This window comes from Fusarium proliferatum, assembly GCF_900067095.1.
Source record: "Fusarium proliferatum ET1 genome assembly, contig: FPRO_scaffold011, whole genome shotgun sequence".
Lineage (NCBI taxonomy): Eukaryota > Fungi > Ascomycota > Sordariomycetes > Hypocreales > Nectriaceae > Fusarium > Fusarium proliferatum.
Window position 1 is genome coordinate 1,376,355 of NW_022194800.1, and position 19,342 is coordinate 1,395,696.

Sequence of the window (19,342 nt, forward strand, 5' to 3'; positions counted from 1 at the left end):
CGTCAGCCGCATGCATCAGCCACGTAGGTAAGCGAGGATGAGTCGTTTTACCGATATTTCTTGCGCGGGAGGACTATGCAGTCTTGGCCGCCACGCTGGCAGTTGGAACAGGGACGGCTGGTTTCAGCGACATCGCACTTGACCTTTCGCTTATTGCAGGCCTGACAGGCAACTCGCGAGCGAATTCGCCGTATGCCAAGTCGTGCCGAGAATGGCATACTGCTGTTATGGTCGCGCGATGTATCCCCGGGCAGAATGCGTTCGGTCAATGTTCTTTTGTCGGCAGGCTGAGCGACAGTAGCATCGGTAAAAAAGATTCACAAGAAGGAGAGGATTGCGAGGCGAGATCATCTCCAATTTGCCGTTCTTTTCGGTTGAAATAATACCAGGCCAAAAGAAGGTAGTCAGTTGACGTTAGTACGAAGTCAGCATGGTCATCACAGGTCATCCATCACAGTCCCCGCTTACAGGATTCCAGACTAACAGATCCGAGACCCGATAGGTACGATTATTGACATCATCAGCATGGCTCTCGGTAAATTCGGCAACAATCCCTCGCATTCTGGAGGGCAGCAGAAACAACGTACCTAGTTAGTAACCCAGATTACCCAGCTAGCAGAGGCGACTCACGCCTCGCATCTGGCATTTCCCCAGAAAAGCGAATATTTAGGTTTCCCCGCAAAGAGCCAAAGCTTCTCCAGGATAACGCAGTCAAGGTTCGTATGCTGGTATTATGTACAGCGTTGCAACGTCAGGTTTTGTTACCGAATTGCCGTTTTATCCAGCGACCTCTAGCGAGCTATAAGAACATCCATATGTACATCCATTAGCAGGACCGTTGCCAACACTCCAGTCGGTTACCAGCAGCTCCAAGCCCAGACCAACACTACCACCTTGTCGAAAATGAGTTCAGCCGACATCAGAGTCCAACAGTCCAAGGCTAGCCTTGCTGGCGATGTTGAAAGGGTTGAAGACATTGATGGCAAGGCGGCCACGACGACTCCCTTTACACCTGAGGAAGAGAAGAAGTATCTCCGGAAGATCGACCTCTGGTAAGAAAGAAAGAGCAATCTCCTTTCTGACTCGTGACTTCTTTTCTGCGAGCCATTGCTGACAGGTCGCACAAAGGATCGTCCCCCTCATGATGATGACCTACACTCTCCAAAGTTATGATAAGGGCGTCATGAGCGCTGCCACGCAATTTGGCTTCAGCACAGACCTGAAGCTGACAGAAATCATAGGCCACGAGAAGAACGGCACTCCCATCACCGACAACAAGAAGTACGCCAACGCCTCCATGATGTTCTACATTGGCTACTTGATCGGCACCTACCCAATGATGTACCTAACGCAGCGCTTTTCCATCTCTCGTGTTGTTGCCTCTGCGACCTTGTTGTGGGGAGCTGTGCTCATGTCTACTGCCGCATGCTACAATTACCCGGGCATCATGGTCAACCGACTATTCCTCGGCATTCTGGAGTCAGCCGTCGCTCCATCGTTCACCGTTCTGGTTACCTTCTGGTGGACTCGGGAGGAGCAGGCTTTGCGAACATCGCTCTGGTATGCCTGCGTCGGTATTGCAACCATGGTCTCGCCCCTCATAAATTACGGCCTTGGCCAGACACATGGATCTCTTCCTTCCTGGAAGCCCATGTTTCTCATTCTCGGCGCCGTTACTATCTTGTGGTCCGCTGTTCTATTCTTTTGCCTCCCTGACAACCCGATGACGTCCAGGCGCTTGACCGACGCCGAGAAAGAGATAGCAAAGTACCGCCTCCAGAGAAACAATGCTGGAGCCATCAGCCACGAATTCAACAAGGCTCAGTTCTTCGAGGCCTTTCGTGATTACAAGGTCTATAGCAGCGCTCTCATTGTTATGCTTACCGGTGTGCCATCTGGCGCCCTTGGAACTTTTGGCACCATGGTCATCAATGGCTTTGGTTTCAATCACTTCGAGTCTCTGGCTTTGACATGCCCTATTGGGGCGGTCACTGCCCTTAGCATTCTTATTGTTGGTACTATCACCCGCAGGTGGCGCAACACCCGATACATATGCATCGTTATCTGCGCCTCTATCTCGATCGGCGGAGCTCTAATCTGCTGGCTGGGACCGAGGGACAATAAGGGTCTCTTATTTGCTGGGATCTTCCTCGTTGCCATTCAAGTCGCTTCCGGTGGTCTGGCCGTTAGTCTGTCGGCATCCAACATTTCAGGTCACACCAGTAAGTCTCCCCATCTCATATCGTGCAAAGGGACCCCTTATTCTAACGCAATCTGCAGAAAAGTCAACTGCCAGTGCTTCGACCTTTGTTGGATATTGTGTTGGAAACGTCATCGGCCCTGTCATCTTTGGCGCATCTCCCGGCCCCGGATATCGTGCAGGGTTTACTGGCAGCTGTATCTGCCTATGTGGCGTGGTTGTCATTGCAGCGGCTACATGCTTTTTGCTGCGCAGGGAGAACACGAAGAGGGACAAGAGAACCGGCCGTCATTCTGATATTCTGCATGATGTTGACGAGGATACTACGGATATGCAGAAGATGGATTTCAGATACGTCCTGTAAAGCTAGTTTTCCTAAGGTTTAAATCTTTGTAGGGTTTTTTTTCTCTCTCTTCTTGTTATCGGGTCAACAGCATCCGTGAGCGAGGTGTTACTCTGATGAACGACCATTCAAAGTCTCATTTCAGTCTATAATTAGGAACTTTTCTGATATAGTAATTAAACTAATAGAGAGGCAAAAGATCTTCACTGCAGCTTATCGTACAAGGAGGCTGAGCAGGTCTGTTAGATGCGCTGATCTCGGGATAATAAAGGCCTGTATGCCTTGGATCAACAGCCCTCAACCATTTAATTCGCCAAGACACCAAATAAGCAAATTTAGAGTCACTAGAATTCGGCGCGAACGAGCAAATCATGTCCAAGTACTTGAGTTAAATCTCGCTCAATTGCTTCCTTTTTTAAAACATGCCAATCCCGTGGCTCATCCAAAGCCCACTATTCCAAATCAGGCAAAATGGCGCGCTCCGTCATCGTTCAAGTGGAGACGAAAACATGTGAGATCCATTTCCAAGGCTGAGACCAACCCAAGCTTACTCCGTGCTTCTCGTCCTTCTCAACGAGCGAGTCTGCGGGGCCTTTAACTATCTCGGGCACTCCCAGCTCGCCTTTCTTGGTCCCATCAATCTTGTCTCTTTTGGGTGAGATATACCGCTCTGGTCAACAATGCCTGGCGTTCCATCTTACAAAGGCTGCGATGCGTGTCGGAAGCAGAAGAAAAAGGTAAGTTGGTGCGATATTGGCATTGGAAGATTGTTGAGGCTAACGAGGGTATAGTGTGATAAAGCTCAGCCCAAGTGCGCGAGGTGTGAAAGGCTTGATATTCCGTGTATCAACGTTGGGAAACAGCGCTACAAGTTCAAAGTCCAGACGCTCGAACCGGGAGACAGTATAAGTCTTCAGAGCATCGACACAGAAGATGACACTACGAGTTCAAGTTCGCGGTCTTCAAAATCGCCTATTTCTTTCACCCAAGCGCTGATCAAAGTCCCGTACAACAAAACAACAATGGTCACCCAAACACTTGTTTCACGGTTAGAGATTACAGATCTGCGATATGACATCACATGCTACGGAGACTTTCTTCGACATATTCCTGCGCGGCTAGGGAGGAACGAAGCTCTCGATGCGTCTGCTGATGCGTTAGCTACAACTTTTTCAACGTTGCATCGACCGCAGGGGTATCAGACTGTTGATGCGCTTACAAAGTATGTGAAAGCGATAAGTTCATTGAGATTATGCTTGGAGGATCCTGCGAAGGCGAGGATGCCGGAGACTATGTGCTCGGTGTACTTGATTATGATCTGTCAGGTGAGTGAATCGTATTGTAGGTTTGATCAAGACTGACAGCTTCAGGGCTGGTTGGGAAGAGATGATGACCCGACTACAAGTCACGGCCAAGGTTTGGCATATCTCCTCAAAGCGGCTGCAAGAGAGAACTGGAAAGCCGGTTTTGAAACAGACATGCTCTTGACGTTCTGCGTTCCAGTGGTATGTCCCCCGACCTCGCTTTCTTTCCAAAAGGTTCATCAGATCAGGCGAGCTAACAATCCCAGATCATAGAAAGTATATCAAACCCCAAGGTCAGGCTAGAAAAATGGTTCTGGGACATGCTCGACAACTTCAAAAAGAACAACCCGCCCTCAACTCCCGAAAGCGCAAAAGCCCAGAAAGACGGCCAAGACGCCGGTGGAATCCCCAGTCTGTCCATCCGAAATCTAGGTCGCTTGCCAGACTTCATAAACGACCCCGAACTCCACCGCATGGAGATAACATGTGCGTACCACAGGCTCTGCCGCGACCTACGCAAGGTCTCCGAGATCGTCAAGGCAGTAACATGGGCGCCCGGCTTCTTCCCAACGCCCATGCAACTCCGCCTCTCACGCTCCTACAACTCAGCCTACTCCGTCCTCCTCACCGTGCTCGTAATAATCGGCCAACTCATGCAAGCCTTCGACCCATACAACCTCGCTCTCGTGGGAGAAGCAGCTTTATGTTCATCAGAGGTCGTGTCCCTCGCACACCGAATAAGCCAGTACAGACCGCTAGGTGCAAGCCATGTTCCGTTGACGCTGGCTATTGCGTGGGCTGCTACGGATGAGCCGGGGATGAAGAGGCAGCTGGAGGAGACGTTGGAGGAGTATCAGCAGGACTGGACTGTGACGCAGTGGATGAAGGTTGGGTATTGGTGGACGGATAAGTTTGCGGAGTTGAGGGGGAGGTTGGCGCCGAGGGTGTCGCAGGAGGAGGAGGAGATGTTGATTAGGAGGGGGGAGGGGTTGGAGCTGAAAGGGAAGCAGCCTGCTGATGAGTGTTGTGTTATGTAGAAACTGGTCTTGTCAACTCACGCAGAGAATTAGTTAAGAAGAGAGCAGGTTCTTTCTCAAGCCTACGGAGTACATGAAAGATCTCCTCAGCGTTACGACGAAGTGTTAGGTCTACTACTGGGCAAACAATCGAAAGCGACCTCGGTCCAGTTGATCTGCAACGAATCGGATGTCTGGGAATGTGTACGGGGCTATCTATCTGACCATAATGCTCACTTTGGAGTACCGTTAAAGGGTTACGCTATCTATTGTGATTACTCGTATTGCCCTGAAACAAAAGAAACAGCCCGCATCTGAGGTTCTCGGTCAGCTCCCAGTGCATGTCAATCAGAAGAGTGCACCTCTTGGTTTCTAAGTTCAGCCCATGTATAATTCACGCCAGGCCATCACATGAAAGCAGCAGCAGTGGTAGCGGCGAACAAATCTAGAACCGACAGCCTATCGCTCGAGTCAGACAACAACCGCTATCAATCAAGAGCACGTGGTCACGGACAGTTATCTGAACTACTCCCGGGCCGACAACCTGTCAGTCCGAAATCAGACTAACTCCGACACTTCAAGAGCCCCTTTCCATCCGGGTCCGCAAGATATCATCCCAATCTCAACTAGCCACTCGCAAACCCCACAGATACAGATAGTCGCGGACAACTCTGGCGTTCTGAAGCGGTTGTATTCATCCACCAAGAGCACGCCGATCAACGGAATTGTGCCGGGGGCGCGGACATCAAAGCTTACCCGTTTGAGGAGTGCGGAATAAACGCATTGATAACCTGTTCGAAGCTATTCTTTGTTGGTGTAAGTTAAGTTTGGGGGGCCTGACTCGTCTAGCCTTGGCACGTCAAAGATGTCATACGACAAGAGCGGTAGGCTAAGCCCAAGACAGGCTGCTTAAGCTTAGCATGAGAACCCCTCAGACGTGCATTGACTGAAGTGAAGCATGGCTGGAAGAAGAATAGTTATTTGTGACGAAAGCTTGTTGATATCGCTTCTGGTGCTATAGGCACGATTCTATCTATACGGGTAAATTATACATCGCTGGGTATTCAGATCCAGGCGTTACCCAAATCATCAAACATTAAATAACAAAAAATGACACAAAATGGTCGCCCATCAAATCTATACGCCGTGATAGACCTTGACAACACCGGCAGCCGATCTTTCAGAGTTGGTCTCTACATCGTCGGTCCGTATGCTATCCTTGCTATGGCTCATCAACTCATCAGGGATGCACCCCACAGGTCCCCTCCTATCCTCAGGACCAGCATCTTCACTCGTGATTTGAATCTCGTGCTTAGCGTAGATCTTGAGCGGTAGAGCGTAAGTGGCGTTGATCTCTTCCTCGCTGTCGACCTGATGCAGGTTATGATCCGCGCGGACCTGGGAGCGCACGACGGAGCGATGGTTGGTGAAGTTGGAGCGGTATGCTTTGGAAGGGTTGTTTGTGCTCTTTCCGTATGTCGAGCCGCTGAACGAGCCGAGCTTGAAGATGCGGCGGAGCAGAGTCCAGATGTAGGGAAGGTTGGCGGTGATGATAGCGGTGGAGGATTCGCGGATGTACCAGAATGTCCAGTTTGAGCCAAAGGGTTCGTTGAAACTGTAGAACTTGTTGAGGATGGCGGAGAGGATCTGTGCGGTGTGAGTTTGGGTTTCAGGTGGGTTGATGTGAGGTTGGAGCTTACAGTGAAGGCACCCAATGCAAAGACGCCGATGAGGACAGCCTTGCGCTTCAATGGCAGCTGGGACTTGAGGAAAATTGGCATTGGGATGAGAATGATCATAATGTCGGACGTAATGTTGATGACGGCGTTGGTGATGAGATGGTTCGTCGCAGCAGAACATTGAGCTGCAACGGTTAGCTTGACTCAATTGAGCACTGACGTAACATACTGTTCTTTGGGGGAACAGCCCAGTACTGGTTAAATGGACGGCACCAAACACCAAGGTACAAGATCTCCATGATGACGAAACCAGCAGTGACATAGGCGGCGACAAACTTGACAGCGAGGTTCTGACTCAAGCTCATCCTGCGACCGTTAGAACCGTAATTGGGCATCGGGGTAAGGCGACATACGTGAGGCGGTTGTACATGAGCAGCAAGCAGTACTTCATGGTCCAAATAGTGACAATCTGCATCTGTTCGACGACCAAGACCCATTTCGATCCGTACTCTCTCGTTCTGATCTCTTGGGCATCGAGGACGACGTGTTCGCTGGGATCGATGAGGTTACTGCTCGTTTGCGAAATAATCGACATTCCGACCATCAACACGGTATCGGTAAACTGCAGCAAGAATAATTAGATTAGGCAATTGTACCGTGGATTGTTGGTGGTGATGATGACGCACCATTGCTACTATCATCAGGTAATCCTCGACTTGTAGCTTCTTGACTGAACCCAGTAACATCCGTCGTGATATCCTGTACCAGGGTCAGCTTCAAACCCAAATGATCCTTGATGAAAATGCCATGTCTTACATTCTCGCAATGACAATTACCCACGATAGACTGTACCAAGTCCATATCTCAGCCTCAAACGCCGTCATGTTGTCGGTCGCACGTAATTAAATTCGTCTACAAATCGGCTTTTCGTGGGGATCGATCGACGACGGGCGATTTCGGAGGTGGGTGCAGTGTCTAATTCGACGTGGAAGGGCTGTCGAGGATGCAACGGCGCATGACTTGAGTTTACTCTGCAACAACAAAAAACGACACTGGAAATAAAAAGAAAGACAACAAGCAACGCGGGGGTGGGTTAAAGGGGGAGGGGATGGAAACCAAGAGCTTGGGTTTAGTATTTTATTATTTCCTCCGAAGGTGGAGTTTTTCGAGATTTGGGAATGAAGACCGTCTCAGGGGATCGGGGGGGGAGGATACGGATAAACCAGTTTTCTTTAGCTTGGGTCTAGAGCTGACATTAGTCCCGTTTTTACGCCGCCACTGATTCTTCAAGCACCGAAGGAAAAGGCGCGGGTGTCGTCGGTTGGAGAAGAGGTGCACATTAGCTGGGACGAGGATCTGATTCGCTCATCATCCTTGTCTCAGTTCGCTGCACGATCGAAGGAATGGCAATGCAGTCTTGCCACGTTTTGCAGGCCATTTGTGATGCAGCCATGGGTGACTGACTGACATCCTTGATGCAAGCTGAGCCAGTAGATCATGTTCCGTCTAGAACACTACTATACCCTGCCCTGAACAAAGCCCTGGAAGGATGGAAGCCCTCTTTTTTCTCCTTCGGTGGCGAACTAATACTGAACTGCGACGGTGGCGCCTCAGCCTTCGCGTAACGTCTTCCCATATCCATTCCTCGGGTGCCTCGCTCAGCGGATCATGCCCGCCGACCCTGTTTTTTATCCCCCCGAATAAGCTAGGCGCTGATTTACAGTGGGCTCATAGTCGCCAATAGACTTTGCTAGTTTCCTGCGCCAAGCGACCGATCGCGTGGGCACCAGGGGACTTGACTCGGTGATCACTCCATGAAAGCCCTCCGCCCCCCCTCCCCAAAAGGCCAAGGGAAGATTGAGCCGGATCGTCAGTAACAGAAGTGTCTCAGCTCCCCTCCTTCTTGTCACTGTTTGCGCTTATCTTGAAGTTGAGACCGAGTTATCCGGGGCACCCAAGATTAGCACACAATTGATGGTCGCGTTAATTACTGCTTCTAGTCCTGTCAAAGAGGAGCACAGATGCCTCCCCACTTACCGAATGAGGCATCTCGAATTACGTGACTCGCGGGAGGCTTTTATCACGCTCGTTTCTTTTTATTTCAAGAGTGACATGTCTCTTTTTACGATTCGATTCAGCTTCCTTTGCATCAAAGCGTTCGCTTCTATGCAAGCCTCTTTTTCTTAGCTATCGATTCTGGGTCACTGTTACCTGCTCTTTATCTCTTAGACCTGGCTTCTCGGCTGCAGTCTTGGCTTTTTAACACGTGGGTATCGGTAAACGATAACCGACCAATCTTTTCAAGTTCCCCGATATTATTCCCCTGAACTATTGCATTAATCACCCTCTCTCGATAGCTTGTGCTTATTCCATCCGGGGCAGAATTCATGGTCTCCGCGATAGCCAAGCAATGGAGCTGTGTACTGTACCCTTATATGGTGGGTTATAAGGTGATTCGGTCTCCGGAGATGATTCCGGATTTACCTTAGCGAATGGCCCCCGTATAACATTGCTCTCTCTCCACTGCGGGAGGCAGCCTTAAGAGGGAGGTGATAATTGACCAAGGGCCGAGACTGGTAACATGTAACATGTTATGCGACGATTGCTGATTGATATTACGTACAGTAGCCCGTGATCGTTGCAGGGTAGTTTTGAGTCTGGTGCATGGTATGCAAGACACCAAAAAAGCAATGCCTAATATCACTTCCTTCTAGAATAATAAGCGGCGCAGTAGAAACCCAGTCAAACGCAAAATGTCAGCTGCAACGTATAATTAACTTCTCTTATATCCGTGGTTGGGGTCATTTGTCAGATGTTACAGCGTCAGGGACGGAGCCTTGATGATTTGCATTTGAGTTATTTTTCTGTCTCGCTAAAACGTTTCTTTGATCTTAATTTGTCCAAGCTCTGCAGCCTCAAATCATGACATAATCTGCTGTGGCTTACACGTGGCTCAGTAATCAACCTTGATGAGGAATCACCAAATTGCGCAACATCACGTGATGTGATTCCCATTTCAAAGCGGCTCTCTGTGATTCTCTCGAGATCCATAAGAAAGCGGAGGCAAAGAGAGAAAAATAACGATATAAACACATCGCTGCCTCAAACAACGCCAGGATTACTCACTTCAACTGCCGAAACTAAATCGAGTCTCATCTCACCGCATCTTAAAAACTCTCTGCCGATCTCTGTAGATCAATACCAGCAAAAAAACACAAAAAATGGTGCATCACATCACTTCAAACGACGAGCTTCAAAAGCTGCTCTCGTCAACAACATACGTCGCCGTCGACTTCTTCGCAGACTGGTGTCCGCCCTGCAAAGCCATCGCCCCCGTCTACGAGCAACTAGCCACCAAGCACAGCGTCGACAACGTCCTCGCCTTTGCAAAAGTCAACGTGGACCACGTCCAAGACGCCGCGCGCCAGTACGGCATCACAGCCATGCCGACGTTCCTCTTCTTCAAGGAGGGGAAGCAGGTCGCTGTCAACGGGCAGGTTGAGATCAAGGGCGCTGACCCACGGAGTCTCGGGGCTGCTGCTGAGAAGTTGGGGGGACTAGCGCAGAAGAGGGTTTCTGGAGCGTAGAAGGGAAAAGGGTTCGGGGATTTTACTCCTGGGGATCGGCCCGTGGAGTTTGGAATTGTTCTTTGGTCTTGACTTTAGCGTGTTGGATTGGAATGCGGCCATTGTGGAGGGAGGGAAAGTTATACTGTGATGCTTTGAGTATGGTTAGCGACGGGACAAGGGAATAACAAACATGTCTGTTTCCGGATATGATGAAACGCGACTACACGTGTATAGCGTCATTCGAGGTTTTTCTGACTCGACGACTTTGAGAACAATGGATAGAGGAATGCTATGAATCAATGTATGACGATGAATTATTATTCGTTGGTTACTAATGTTTCAAGTTACACCGTGATATTGCGATCGTCATGTCAAGACCCGGGGATCAGCACCGGTGTCACACGCAATGACAATTGACAGCGGTTAGTGACCCAATCGCATCCACAAACTCCAGCTAAGAGTCTTTTAACCTTGCAATCCGTTAAGATCAGCGAGATATTTCGAGGGTCTTCCAAGGGTTTGATTTACCGAGTCACCGACAGAATTGTGTCATTTGCTGGGGCTTTTTGTCAATGTTCAGGGTAGGAGGGCTTATGAGACTTGTCTCCATACCGCTCAACTTCATGAGAGAACTATGATGGAATCACAATGAGAACTCAAAAGTAATTAATCAAGATGTAATGAGACACCTAAAATAGAAGTGTTCACTTTGGATTGCCATTTCTAGATATTGAGGAAGGTCGAGGTGATTCATTTATGTTGCTTCGATACATTGGGTTGAAATGGAGGAATATCTTTTCAAAGAGACCATCAAGCCAAGTGGAACCATGCACTGAAGGGCGTCTGGCCACGCAAGATAACTTGCCAACGAGCAATGAAGGAGAAGGACAGTAGGAGGTATTATCCTCTTGGCATGCTATCGCACGAAGCGAACACACTGTATCGAAGAACAGCCTTGGTGAAAAGGACCAAGTTGAATATTGCGCCGACTTTATGCCGCCGGCACCAGAGATGCAGGGCGCCAGTTCGAGGAAGATAGCAAAGGACTTTTATGGTATGGCAATGAGCCGTTCCAAATCAAGTGGATGTAATATCTGCTGTATTGTTTGAAATCGGAGTTGCAGACATGGAGGGTCATGCGCTGATTTCTGTCTTTTTGTGATAAGCCTTTAAAATCTTGAGCCCCTTATGCCCTTGCCTGGACACACTTCATCTATCCCGTCGACAAATATTACCCAAGCAACTTAATGTTGGTTGTTGGGGATAGGATGGAATTGTTGCCACTCAACATTGCATTTCACACGGGGTTAGCCATGGGAACAATTGAACTCGACGCGTGGTGTAAGGGAGTCTGCTTTGATGCCATAATAGTTCTTGCTGTTGTAGTGACTGTCGAAGAATCTTTTCCGACCTCGGCGGATTCTCTGAAGGTTTGTGTCAGTTGAAAAGGGTATAGATATAGCTTTCGGCTACCTCGGCTCACATTTGGCGGATTCTCGAGTCTTTCGTGGAGTCAAGTTGCGTGGGTACCAAGTGCACGCCTTTGCTGTATCGAAGCCGTCAGCAACGATCGTTCCTGTTACGTTCTGATGGAAGTCATAGGCACCCATGAGCTGTAACATATGAAATCGAAGTTTGGATGATGGGGCTAAGTGTCTAGTATTGGGATAATCCCCTTGGGTATCGAGGCCAGGTTCGGAGACTCCAAGGCCACTCGGGCTAACTTCGCTTCCGGTGTTAAGTGTATGCCCAAGAAGGACCCTGTCGTGGTTGAATTTAATGAGTTGCTACTGTCATTGTCGGGGATATTCAGCCTTGTCTTGGTTTCTTTGCTGAAGGGCGGTTGAAAGGTCTTGCATACGACGGTCGAGAATCGATTGGGCCTCGCATTCTAAGAGGCATAGAAATCAACGTTCGTGTCTGAGTAGATAGAGATGAGTCAGAGGGAAACAGACTGTCATACCTGCCTATGTAGATAAAGTCAGCCATTGAGTTACTCCATGTAGGGTTATCTCAAAGATACCCTTTGGCTCAAAAAGAAGAGGTAAAGGCTTGGGAAGTAAAGGATAAGGAGCCACAGACTTGCGGATGGGGACATTGCAGCATGAATACAGTGATGTCAAGGGTGACAGTAGCTCCAATGCCATTGTTGCGTAAGTACAAGAGAACACAAGAATATGGAGTTGACAGGATGTCATCTCTTTCGAGCTCGTCGGGGCCATTGAAGAGTAGAGTGAATGGTCAGGCAACACTTGAGACTGATCGATGGATCAATCACAACGAGACATATTGAGCCAACACTGGGAAGCGGGATGGAGATAGAAACGGCGTAGAGCATGATACCTACCACTGCAGACGAGTTGCACTACTGCGAGCTGACTGTCCAAGTATGCCATCTAGCAACGCGTCCACTGCAAACGCCGCGAAGTTACGCGTTAAGCCCGCCAGTCAGCCATGGGAACAGCCCAGTCACCTAGCTCCTCACTGGTAGCCGCGTCACGACCGTCGACCGTTGGTATGGACAAATGAACAAGACTGCCTATGGCTCACCTTGACCGCTGGAACAGAAACTTCACGGTGCACCTTGCTTACTAGTTTGAACATACGCCTGCTCTTTGGCTTCTGGTTTGGGGCTGGCACTGGCAATCAAGGTCTCCATGTTTCACCTACGTTGTGCCAGTGGCAGTGACGGCGAATGCTCACTCTTCACAACAGCTGTCTACCTCAGCAACCACACCTTTTCCTACCTTGATCATCCCTCCATCTTCCAACCTCAACTCTCAACCTCTCTCAACCTTTCTTCCCTCCAACTCTCCAACTCTCTCTCATCTATCTTCCAAGCCATCAACAAATCTTCCATCCCTCTTCACAACTTGCCTTCTACCAGAACACCGACCATTCTCTCAGGACACTCACTCCTGATATTAATAACGAGGCCCATCACTCACGTCAACTCAAGTCAATCACGTCTACGGAAGGACACATCACCCATTCTACATTTTCTACAGCTGTACTGACTGTCAAACAAGAGAATGCCAACCTTCCCGTTCAATGATCTCCCAACGGAGATGTGCAAGAAGATTGTCTTGCACGCACTCCCATGCGTGACAGTGCCTTTTCGGTACTTGCACAGCAATATCGCACGGGTCCATGACCACCACGAAGAACAAGCCTTCAAGGCTCTGCAGGAGTCGACCGGCGAAATTGCCTCGCTTTCCAATCAAATCCGGTGCTTGGAAGCCATACGCAATAACGGAACCCTAATCATGTCGAGCATTGGGGGGGTTCCTTTCCGAATGGACCCCATCCACGATACGTTCCAGGCGGTTGATATGCGCCTCCCTGCTGTCCGTCCCTCCGCAGCTTGGGACCCTCAATCGACCCCGGCCTACCATCGTCACGCCTTGCCGATTGAAAACGTTGTCAGTCTGTCTCGCACTGTGTGGCTCCCCCGGGGTCAAGCTCGTAAGTATGCCCCATACACTTTGACATAGGATATCTTTTGCTAACAGATCTAGCTCCTGAAGACGACCATAGCGATAGTTCCAGTCACGTATCTGATGAGGCCGGGCCATCAGATGCTCTCCCCCCTGCTACTTACTATGACATGCCGCTGGAGAAAAACCTACCGATCTTCTCTCGCCTCCCCCAGGCGAAGAATCTGTCCATCATCATCGAGAATGCTGGGCGCGAATGGAGCATTGAAGGTTTCCAGATGTTCGGGCCAGATGTCATCGGTCCTCGATTCCACGGCAATGACTGGGGCATGCGACGCGCCGGCGATCACTCTCTTGAAGCTCAGAACCATTTCCTGAGCCGGGGAACACAAGCAGACACACGGACACAATGGAACTTCCAGAATGGATGGGACTACTTGAGTAGTCCCGAAGACGCCTCGCAATATCCTCCTACCGATTCGCGATTCTCACTGCCCAATATCGGGTTCCAGGGCTACAGCCGCGGCAACGTTTCCCTTGGAGGTCATTGGGCCGGATTTCGACTTTGGCTGGCAGAAAAGAAGGTAGAATTCAGCCCCCTATCGTGGTGGGAGGTTGAGCCGCTTATCGGGGATTACTTCTCCATCGAGGAGCGAGGTTACCATACCTGTCACCCAGGCTTTGTGGCACGGGTCTGGGTTATACGATCCGAGAAAGATCTTGCGCCGACCCAACGACCGCACCACCACTGGGAGGAGGTTCGTGAGACTGAGATCGGGGATCCTGCGTCCGTTGAACAGATCTCCACGACGTGGAAGATGGTTCGGCAAATGCTTTCTCGTGTTCGTGGCGCTGTCAGCATCGAAGATGACAACGACCTCAACCTGGCCGACGGAAACTATGCTTTCCAGATGGAACATGTCTAGGGACGGGACGATGATGAGACGAAGGTCTTTAAATGCAAGCTGTCGAAGCAACGTTATGTAGTGAAAGACGACTCGGGAACAGGCGTGGATGAGTGGATTTTGAAGTGGACTCTTCCAGGACATCGACCGTGAGAAAATGTAGCTCTGATGGAGAAGATAGTGAAGACCTGTTTCCCCTAACCCATATCCTCTGAAATTCAGTTGGAAACTTTACAGGTGACCTAGACTGCGCTCTAGGAGCTAATAAGAACTCCATTCATTCGTACCTTTGACGTTCAGAATCCAAGCAATTTCTGCGACTGTCCAGACCAAGTCCTGCATGAGTGATTTTAAGCTCTAGTCACAGCTATATATTCAAAGAACATGAGGGTACCTCGCAGTATTACAACTTGAACAGAGGGGAACGGAATATGCCAAGAATTAGCAAATTGTGTTTGTGTTTGGCAAGGGCCGAAGGATCAGTTTCATTGCATTGTTCGTAGCAAGGGCAAACGATTCAGGTCAGTGATGACATCGGGTTGGAGACTTCAAGCAGACAAGAAGGCTCTTGGTACCTGCTGCAATACGATGTCGGGCCTCAGACCAAGTTACGGGTTCTCTTCCGGTGCACTCCAAATCTAGCCATGCCGCTGAATCAATCCAAGCACACCAAGGAGTAAAAAGATGTCGAAAAGGATTCGTGCCCCGATAAGTATCAGTCAAGGCTTCTCAGCAAAGGAGGCTATGACTTTAGCCCATCTGACCCGTGTACATTTGATCACAATGCGGAAGAGAGGAGAGCATTCTTCCAGGATATTTGAGATAAGGGAGGGTTTCACTTCTGGGCCGAGGCGTATGGAGACCCCCTGGCGAATATTGATGCCAATAGCGAGGCTCATAGCTTCTGGGTGAACAAGATTCGAAGCATGATTAGAGATTTTGTCAAGAGGTAGATGCTTGCGCCAATATCGATGGATGCCGAGGGAAGCGCTGAACTTTCCTGGCGGAATTCCACTGTATGGAGAGTTGTTGACAAGGCTGCTGAGAAGGGATACGATGGAGTTGTATTTGCGTAGGCAGTTCCGTTGACTTGGACAAAATCTCGTATTTTCGTATCTACGGTACCCACTCGCGAGATGATTGACCAATTCCTTTGCGACATTTTGTGAGCACAGCCCTGAATCCTTCATGCAGGATGGCGGCACGACACCCCTGCAGCATTGTCTGCCTGCGCTTAGGCTGATGCCCAAACCAGGAACATATAATAAGCAGTCAGCCCATTCCCATCGTTTCAACTTCAAGCCATCTCATCTGCAACATGAGAAGTAAGGGGGACTTACACAAACTCGTCAATCCCTGAACGAAGATGACTGACACCTTCACAACGACTTTTCCGACTACGCCAAATCCGACATGGACTTTACCGCGTTTCACACCGCCTCCAGAATGTCTTGATACAAAGAGCGTATGGAAATTGGATACGGATTGCTATTCTGGCACGGCGCAGGGGCTTTACAGAACGACACGGACGTGTGATTACCTCTGGCTGGGGTATACCGATTATCCTCACACTACCGGCGGTCTTGGCCATGGATTGAATGGCTTTTGTGGTCCAGGCTGGAGCCATCCAGCAACGGAGTGTCCTGTTGGATATACACCTGCTCATACCGTCGACTACACGCCTGATGCGACCACTTCGAGGGAGATATTGTGTTGCCTAGCGTCCGTAGATCCTCGAGATTTTGTCCGTGCAGAAAGTTGACTGATTCGCAGCGCATATGACTTTGAATGGAGAAGACCGACTTTAACAGATCAAAGCGGCAGTTCAGCGACACCATACGACAGATTCTGCGTTGCATCCACTCTCAAACCATCAGGTACTTCGCCCTTGACTCTAACAGCCTTTGACCTCTCATCAGAGAGCTCTTTACAGACAGATATCCGAGTCTCAACAGCAATAAAGTTCGATCCAGGAAAAGACTTGCTTCTAGCATCAGCAGTCACCATATCTTATCAGATAAACTCAGGCGGAACCACGTGCGTTCCTGACTGTGATGATCCGTATACTGGCGGGCCTTGGCCACGACCTGAACAAACAGTTACTCCAGCTCCCCCGTCACCAAACGATTCTGGTCTGGTAGGACTAGAGAAACTTGCCTGGGTAGGAATTGGGTTTGGAATTGTGGCTGGGCTGGGCATCATAGCTTGTATCGGATGTTGTATACATCGTAGAAGGAAGAGGAAGAGGGTAGTTGCTGCGGAGGGGCCTGCAGCGAACCCAGGAGTAGAAGAGGGTCACAATCAGATGTCGGTAGAGCTGCAAGTATCGAAGGGACAGAAGTCGGAATAACTCTTAATATTAATATATAATTTCTTGAGCTTGTTGTTTCGGTCTGCACTGCCACTCTGCAGATACCTCAATTCGGCAGAGTCTTGGAGTTGAAGCGATATCTATCCTAGCTCGTAGTAAAACCACAACCGGCTAACAACTCCTCTAATGCAGTTACGAAATCCCAAGAGGCCATGAAGAGCGTTCGAACTCATTGTATGACGATTACATTCATGATGCTCCCAATGGAATGCGGTGGTGGCACAGCCTCGTTGAAGATCGGGGCTGTGCTGACAATTTGGCGGTGGACACGGCCAATTTTGACCGAAGAGGCCCAGGGTTGCAGTTGAATGTCACAGCTTCTTATTGGACGTCTAGGCTCACGCGGTCGGTGCTATCACATCTGCTAAACCAGCTTGAGAGAGGTTTGGACATTTTGGCTTACTCTGGCATACCTTTTACAGTGGCTATGCTGCATGTGCCGTGAAGGAATGCATCGTCGGTGAGAATGCAGCACAAAGCTTGATATCACGGATTGTTAGGATAATCGGTATTTGGACTGGCGACATAATATGTTGATTCCCTGACCTATAGAGAACTGATCAGTAGCCTCATCTTACAACTTTCATTGTAAAGCCCTATGACCATTCTTGCATTCATTATTCTACCTCGACTTCAAGATGGGAAGCAGCCGCCTTGACACCTATAGTCGTTTCTCTTCGCTCAATCGAACCAATCCCTCTTCGCAAAATCCCTATGAAGAAAATGACCGAGAGTCGCTTTCCGAGCCGTTCAGTCCGACGGGTTTGCTTGGGGAAAAATATGATCTGCTTAAACAGCAGATGGAGGCTAGATCGCAGATGACCAAACCCAACGACAGTCCATTCAAAAGAGGTCTTTTGGGATCTCTCGCTGAGTCCGAAGGTAGGGGCTGCCGCGCTTCATACGACACCAATAGAGCCCCACGAGGATTGTCTAGGTCAGCATCAACAGCAAGCTCCTCGAACCGTTGCGGTCCAAGACGAACGCCGAATGTCTCATCCGTTAGGACCGACTCGATCTATTGCGCTCAGTCTGGTGTTACACCACCTCCTCTGCTGGATATCTCACCGACACTTCCGCAGCGGCGAGCATCACAGCGGGACCGAAACTCTCAAAGTTTCAGATCACCAACTGGTTGGCCACTGCTGAGTTTGCCCGAGACCTCAAACACACAGTGGAGCAGCCCTCACCTGTCATCACTGGGTCGTAGCCATTCTGTTGCTGTTCGGTCTTCGAGTGGTTCTTGGGGTCCTTCAGGGAGCGGATCTAGCTCACATACAACGCCTGTGTCCTCGACACCAAGCCGCCGTGTTTCCACAGCTACCGCTCCAGCTCGTGCTGAGACATGGTATCAAGGTGATCAAGCTGAACCGAAGCGTCGTGGTACGTTACGGAGGTGCTGAGCCTCATATCAGGGCTCTGTTGTTAGAAGAACAATAACAATTTCACAATAACTTAGTTGTTGGAATATGAATCATGGGGAAATATCATGTTAATATTAATAAATATAATCGACGCGCCACTTGTCTCTCTGCCATGTACGTCTAGACTCAGCTTATCTCTTGTCCACGACACAGTAAACAAACAACCCAGTGGCCACAAAACCAATTAAGGAAAGCAGAGGGGAAGGCCAAAATGCAAAATGCAGCCGCGCATCAGGGGTATCAGAAGAGAGAAAAAGAACAAAATTTGGTCAAGGAGAAGAAGCCGATCGTACGGTTGATGGAGTCGTCTTGGCAATAGGAAATGTGCTGGCGTTGACGTTTGTGCGTAACATCTTCGGATCTTGGCTTTCACTTACTCAAAGATCTAGAAAAAAGCGTAAGTAGACATATTCCCCGCAGAATTATGATTCACTTACCATAAGGCCTCGAAACCTTTACTTCTTTTGATGGTGATGGCCCGTGAACCATTTCTTGAAGTGGAGAGCCAAACTTCCAAAAGGTCTAGAAGACTTCTTTTCAGGTTCTTCTTCGTCAGAGGGCGTTTCATTTTCGGAGAATTCATCTTCGGATGATTCATCGTCGAAGGTAGTTGCCTCTTGCTTGAGCCATTCGATAAGGCGCTCGTTGACTTCGTCGAGGATTTCGGAGGACATCGCTTGCGGGTTATTGCCTGACGGCGTTGGACATTCTTTAGTAGGGCAAGGCATTTTCGCTTGCCTGAACTTGTCGCGATTTAGTCGTGGTTGTTGTTGTCTTGAGTGCCAAGTTGAGTGAGTTTGAGCTGAGATGAGTTTTGCTGTGTTGGGTTGCGTCGAATGAGATAGCTCAGAATCAGGATGTGGGAATAAAGAACAAGTTATCGTCTTTAACTCTAGCAGACATGAATATTAGTTACATCAACTCGTCAGACTCAGTTGTAAGCTTCATGGCACTGGTACCTTTGTGAGCTTTGTTCTTTGTCCAAAATGGCTTGTTCAAGACTTTGAATGCCCTTGTTCAGTGAAACTGAGAGTTCTAGGGGTGTGTTCCGTTTAGCTCGCATGGTTCCAGCCTCAGGCTCCAGCGCCATGCCT

General features: G+C 49.3%; 8 protein-coding genes across 8 annotated transcripts; 6 read left to right on the forward strand and 2 right to left on the reverse strand.

Annotated features, from left to right (window-relative positions):
* Positions 1-903: 903 nt before the first annotated feature.
* Positions 904-2,564, forward strand: FPRO_08651 (uncharacterized protein; the record flags this gene model as incomplete). The annotated part of the gene is made up of 3 exons (XM_031222342.1): positions 904-1,052; positions 1,129-2,222; positions 2,281-2,564. The coding sequence occupies 3 exons, from the start codon at positions 904-906 to the stop codon at positions 2,562-2,564; spliced, it is 1,527 nt and encodes a 508-aa protein (XP_031087811.1).
* Positions 2,565-3,223: 659 nt separating this feature from the next.
* FPRO_08652 (uncharacterized protein) lies at positions 3,224-4,884 on the forward strand (the record flags this gene model as incomplete). The annotated part of the gene is made up of 4 exons (XM_031222343.1): positions 3,224-3,280; positions 3,335-3,868; positions 3,914-4,048; positions 4,114-4,884. The coding sequence occupies 4 exons, from the start codon at positions 3,224-3,226 to the stop codon at positions 4,882-4,884; spliced, it is 1,497 nt and encodes a 498-aa protein (XP_031087812.1).
* Positions 4,885-6,000: 1,116 nt separating this feature from the next.
* On the reverse strand, positions 6,001-7,426 carry FPRO_08653 (uncharacterized protein; the record flags this gene model as incomplete). The annotated part of the gene is made up of 6 exons (XM_031222344.1): positions 6,001-6,510; positions 6,564-6,727; positions 6,772-6,908; positions 6,956-7,164; positions 7,229-7,301; positions 7,359-7,426. The coding sequence occupies 6 exons, from the start codon at positions 7,424-7,426 to the stop codon at positions 6,001-6,003; spliced, it is 1,161 nt and encodes a 386-aa protein (XP_031087813.1).
* Positions 7,427-9,763: 2,337 nt separating this feature from the next.
* FPRO_08654 (putative thioredoxin) lies at positions 9,764-10,129 on the forward strand (the record flags this gene model as incomplete). The annotated part of the gene is made up of 1 exon (XM_031222345.1): positions 9,764-10,129. The coding sequence occupies one exon, from the start codon at positions 9,764-9,766 to the stop codon at positions 10,127-10,129; it is 366 nt and encodes a 121-aa protein (XP_031087814.1).
* A 3,014-nt stretch (positions 10,130-13,143) lies between these two features.
* FPRO_08655 (uncharacterized protein) lies at positions 13,144-14,474 on the forward strand (the record flags this gene model as incomplete). Its single annotated transcript, XM_031222346.1, has 2 exons — positions 13,144-13,576; positions 13,630-14,474. The coding sequence occupies 2 exons, from the start codon at positions 13,144-13,146 to the stop codon at positions 14,472-14,474; spliced, it is 1,278 nt and encodes a 425-aa protein (XP_031087815.1).
* A 1,345-nt stretch (positions 14,475-15,819) lies between these two features.
* On the forward strand, positions 15,820-16,803 carry FPRO_08656 (uncharacterized protein; the record flags this gene model as incomplete). The annotated part of the gene is made up of 2 exons (XM_031222349.1): positions 15,820-16,175; positions 16,227-16,803. The coding sequence occupies 2 exons, from the start codon at positions 15,820-15,822 to the stop codon at positions 16,801-16,803; spliced, it is 933 nt and encodes a 310-aa protein (XP_031087816.1).
* A 659-nt stretch (positions 16,804-17,462) lies between these two features.
* Positions 17,463-18,227, forward strand: FPRO_08657 (uncharacterized protein; the record flags this gene model as incomplete). The annotated part of the gene is made up of 1 exon (XM_031222350.1): positions 17,463-18,227. One exon carries the CDS (start codon positions 17,463-17,465, stop codon positions 18,225-18,227), a length of 765 nt encoding a protein of 254 aa, XP_031087817.1.
* Positions 18,228-18,617: 390 nt separating this feature from the next.
* FPRO_08658 (uncharacterized protein) lies at positions 18,618-18,922 on the reverse strand (the record flags this gene model as incomplete). The annotated part of the gene is made up of 2 exons (XM_031222351.1): positions 18,618-18,633; positions 18,708-18,922. 2 exons carry the CDS (start codon positions 18,920-18,922, stop codon positions 18,618-18,620), a joined length of 231 nt encoding a protein of 76 aa, XP_031087818.1.
* Positions 18,923-19,342: the final 420 nt, after the last annotated feature.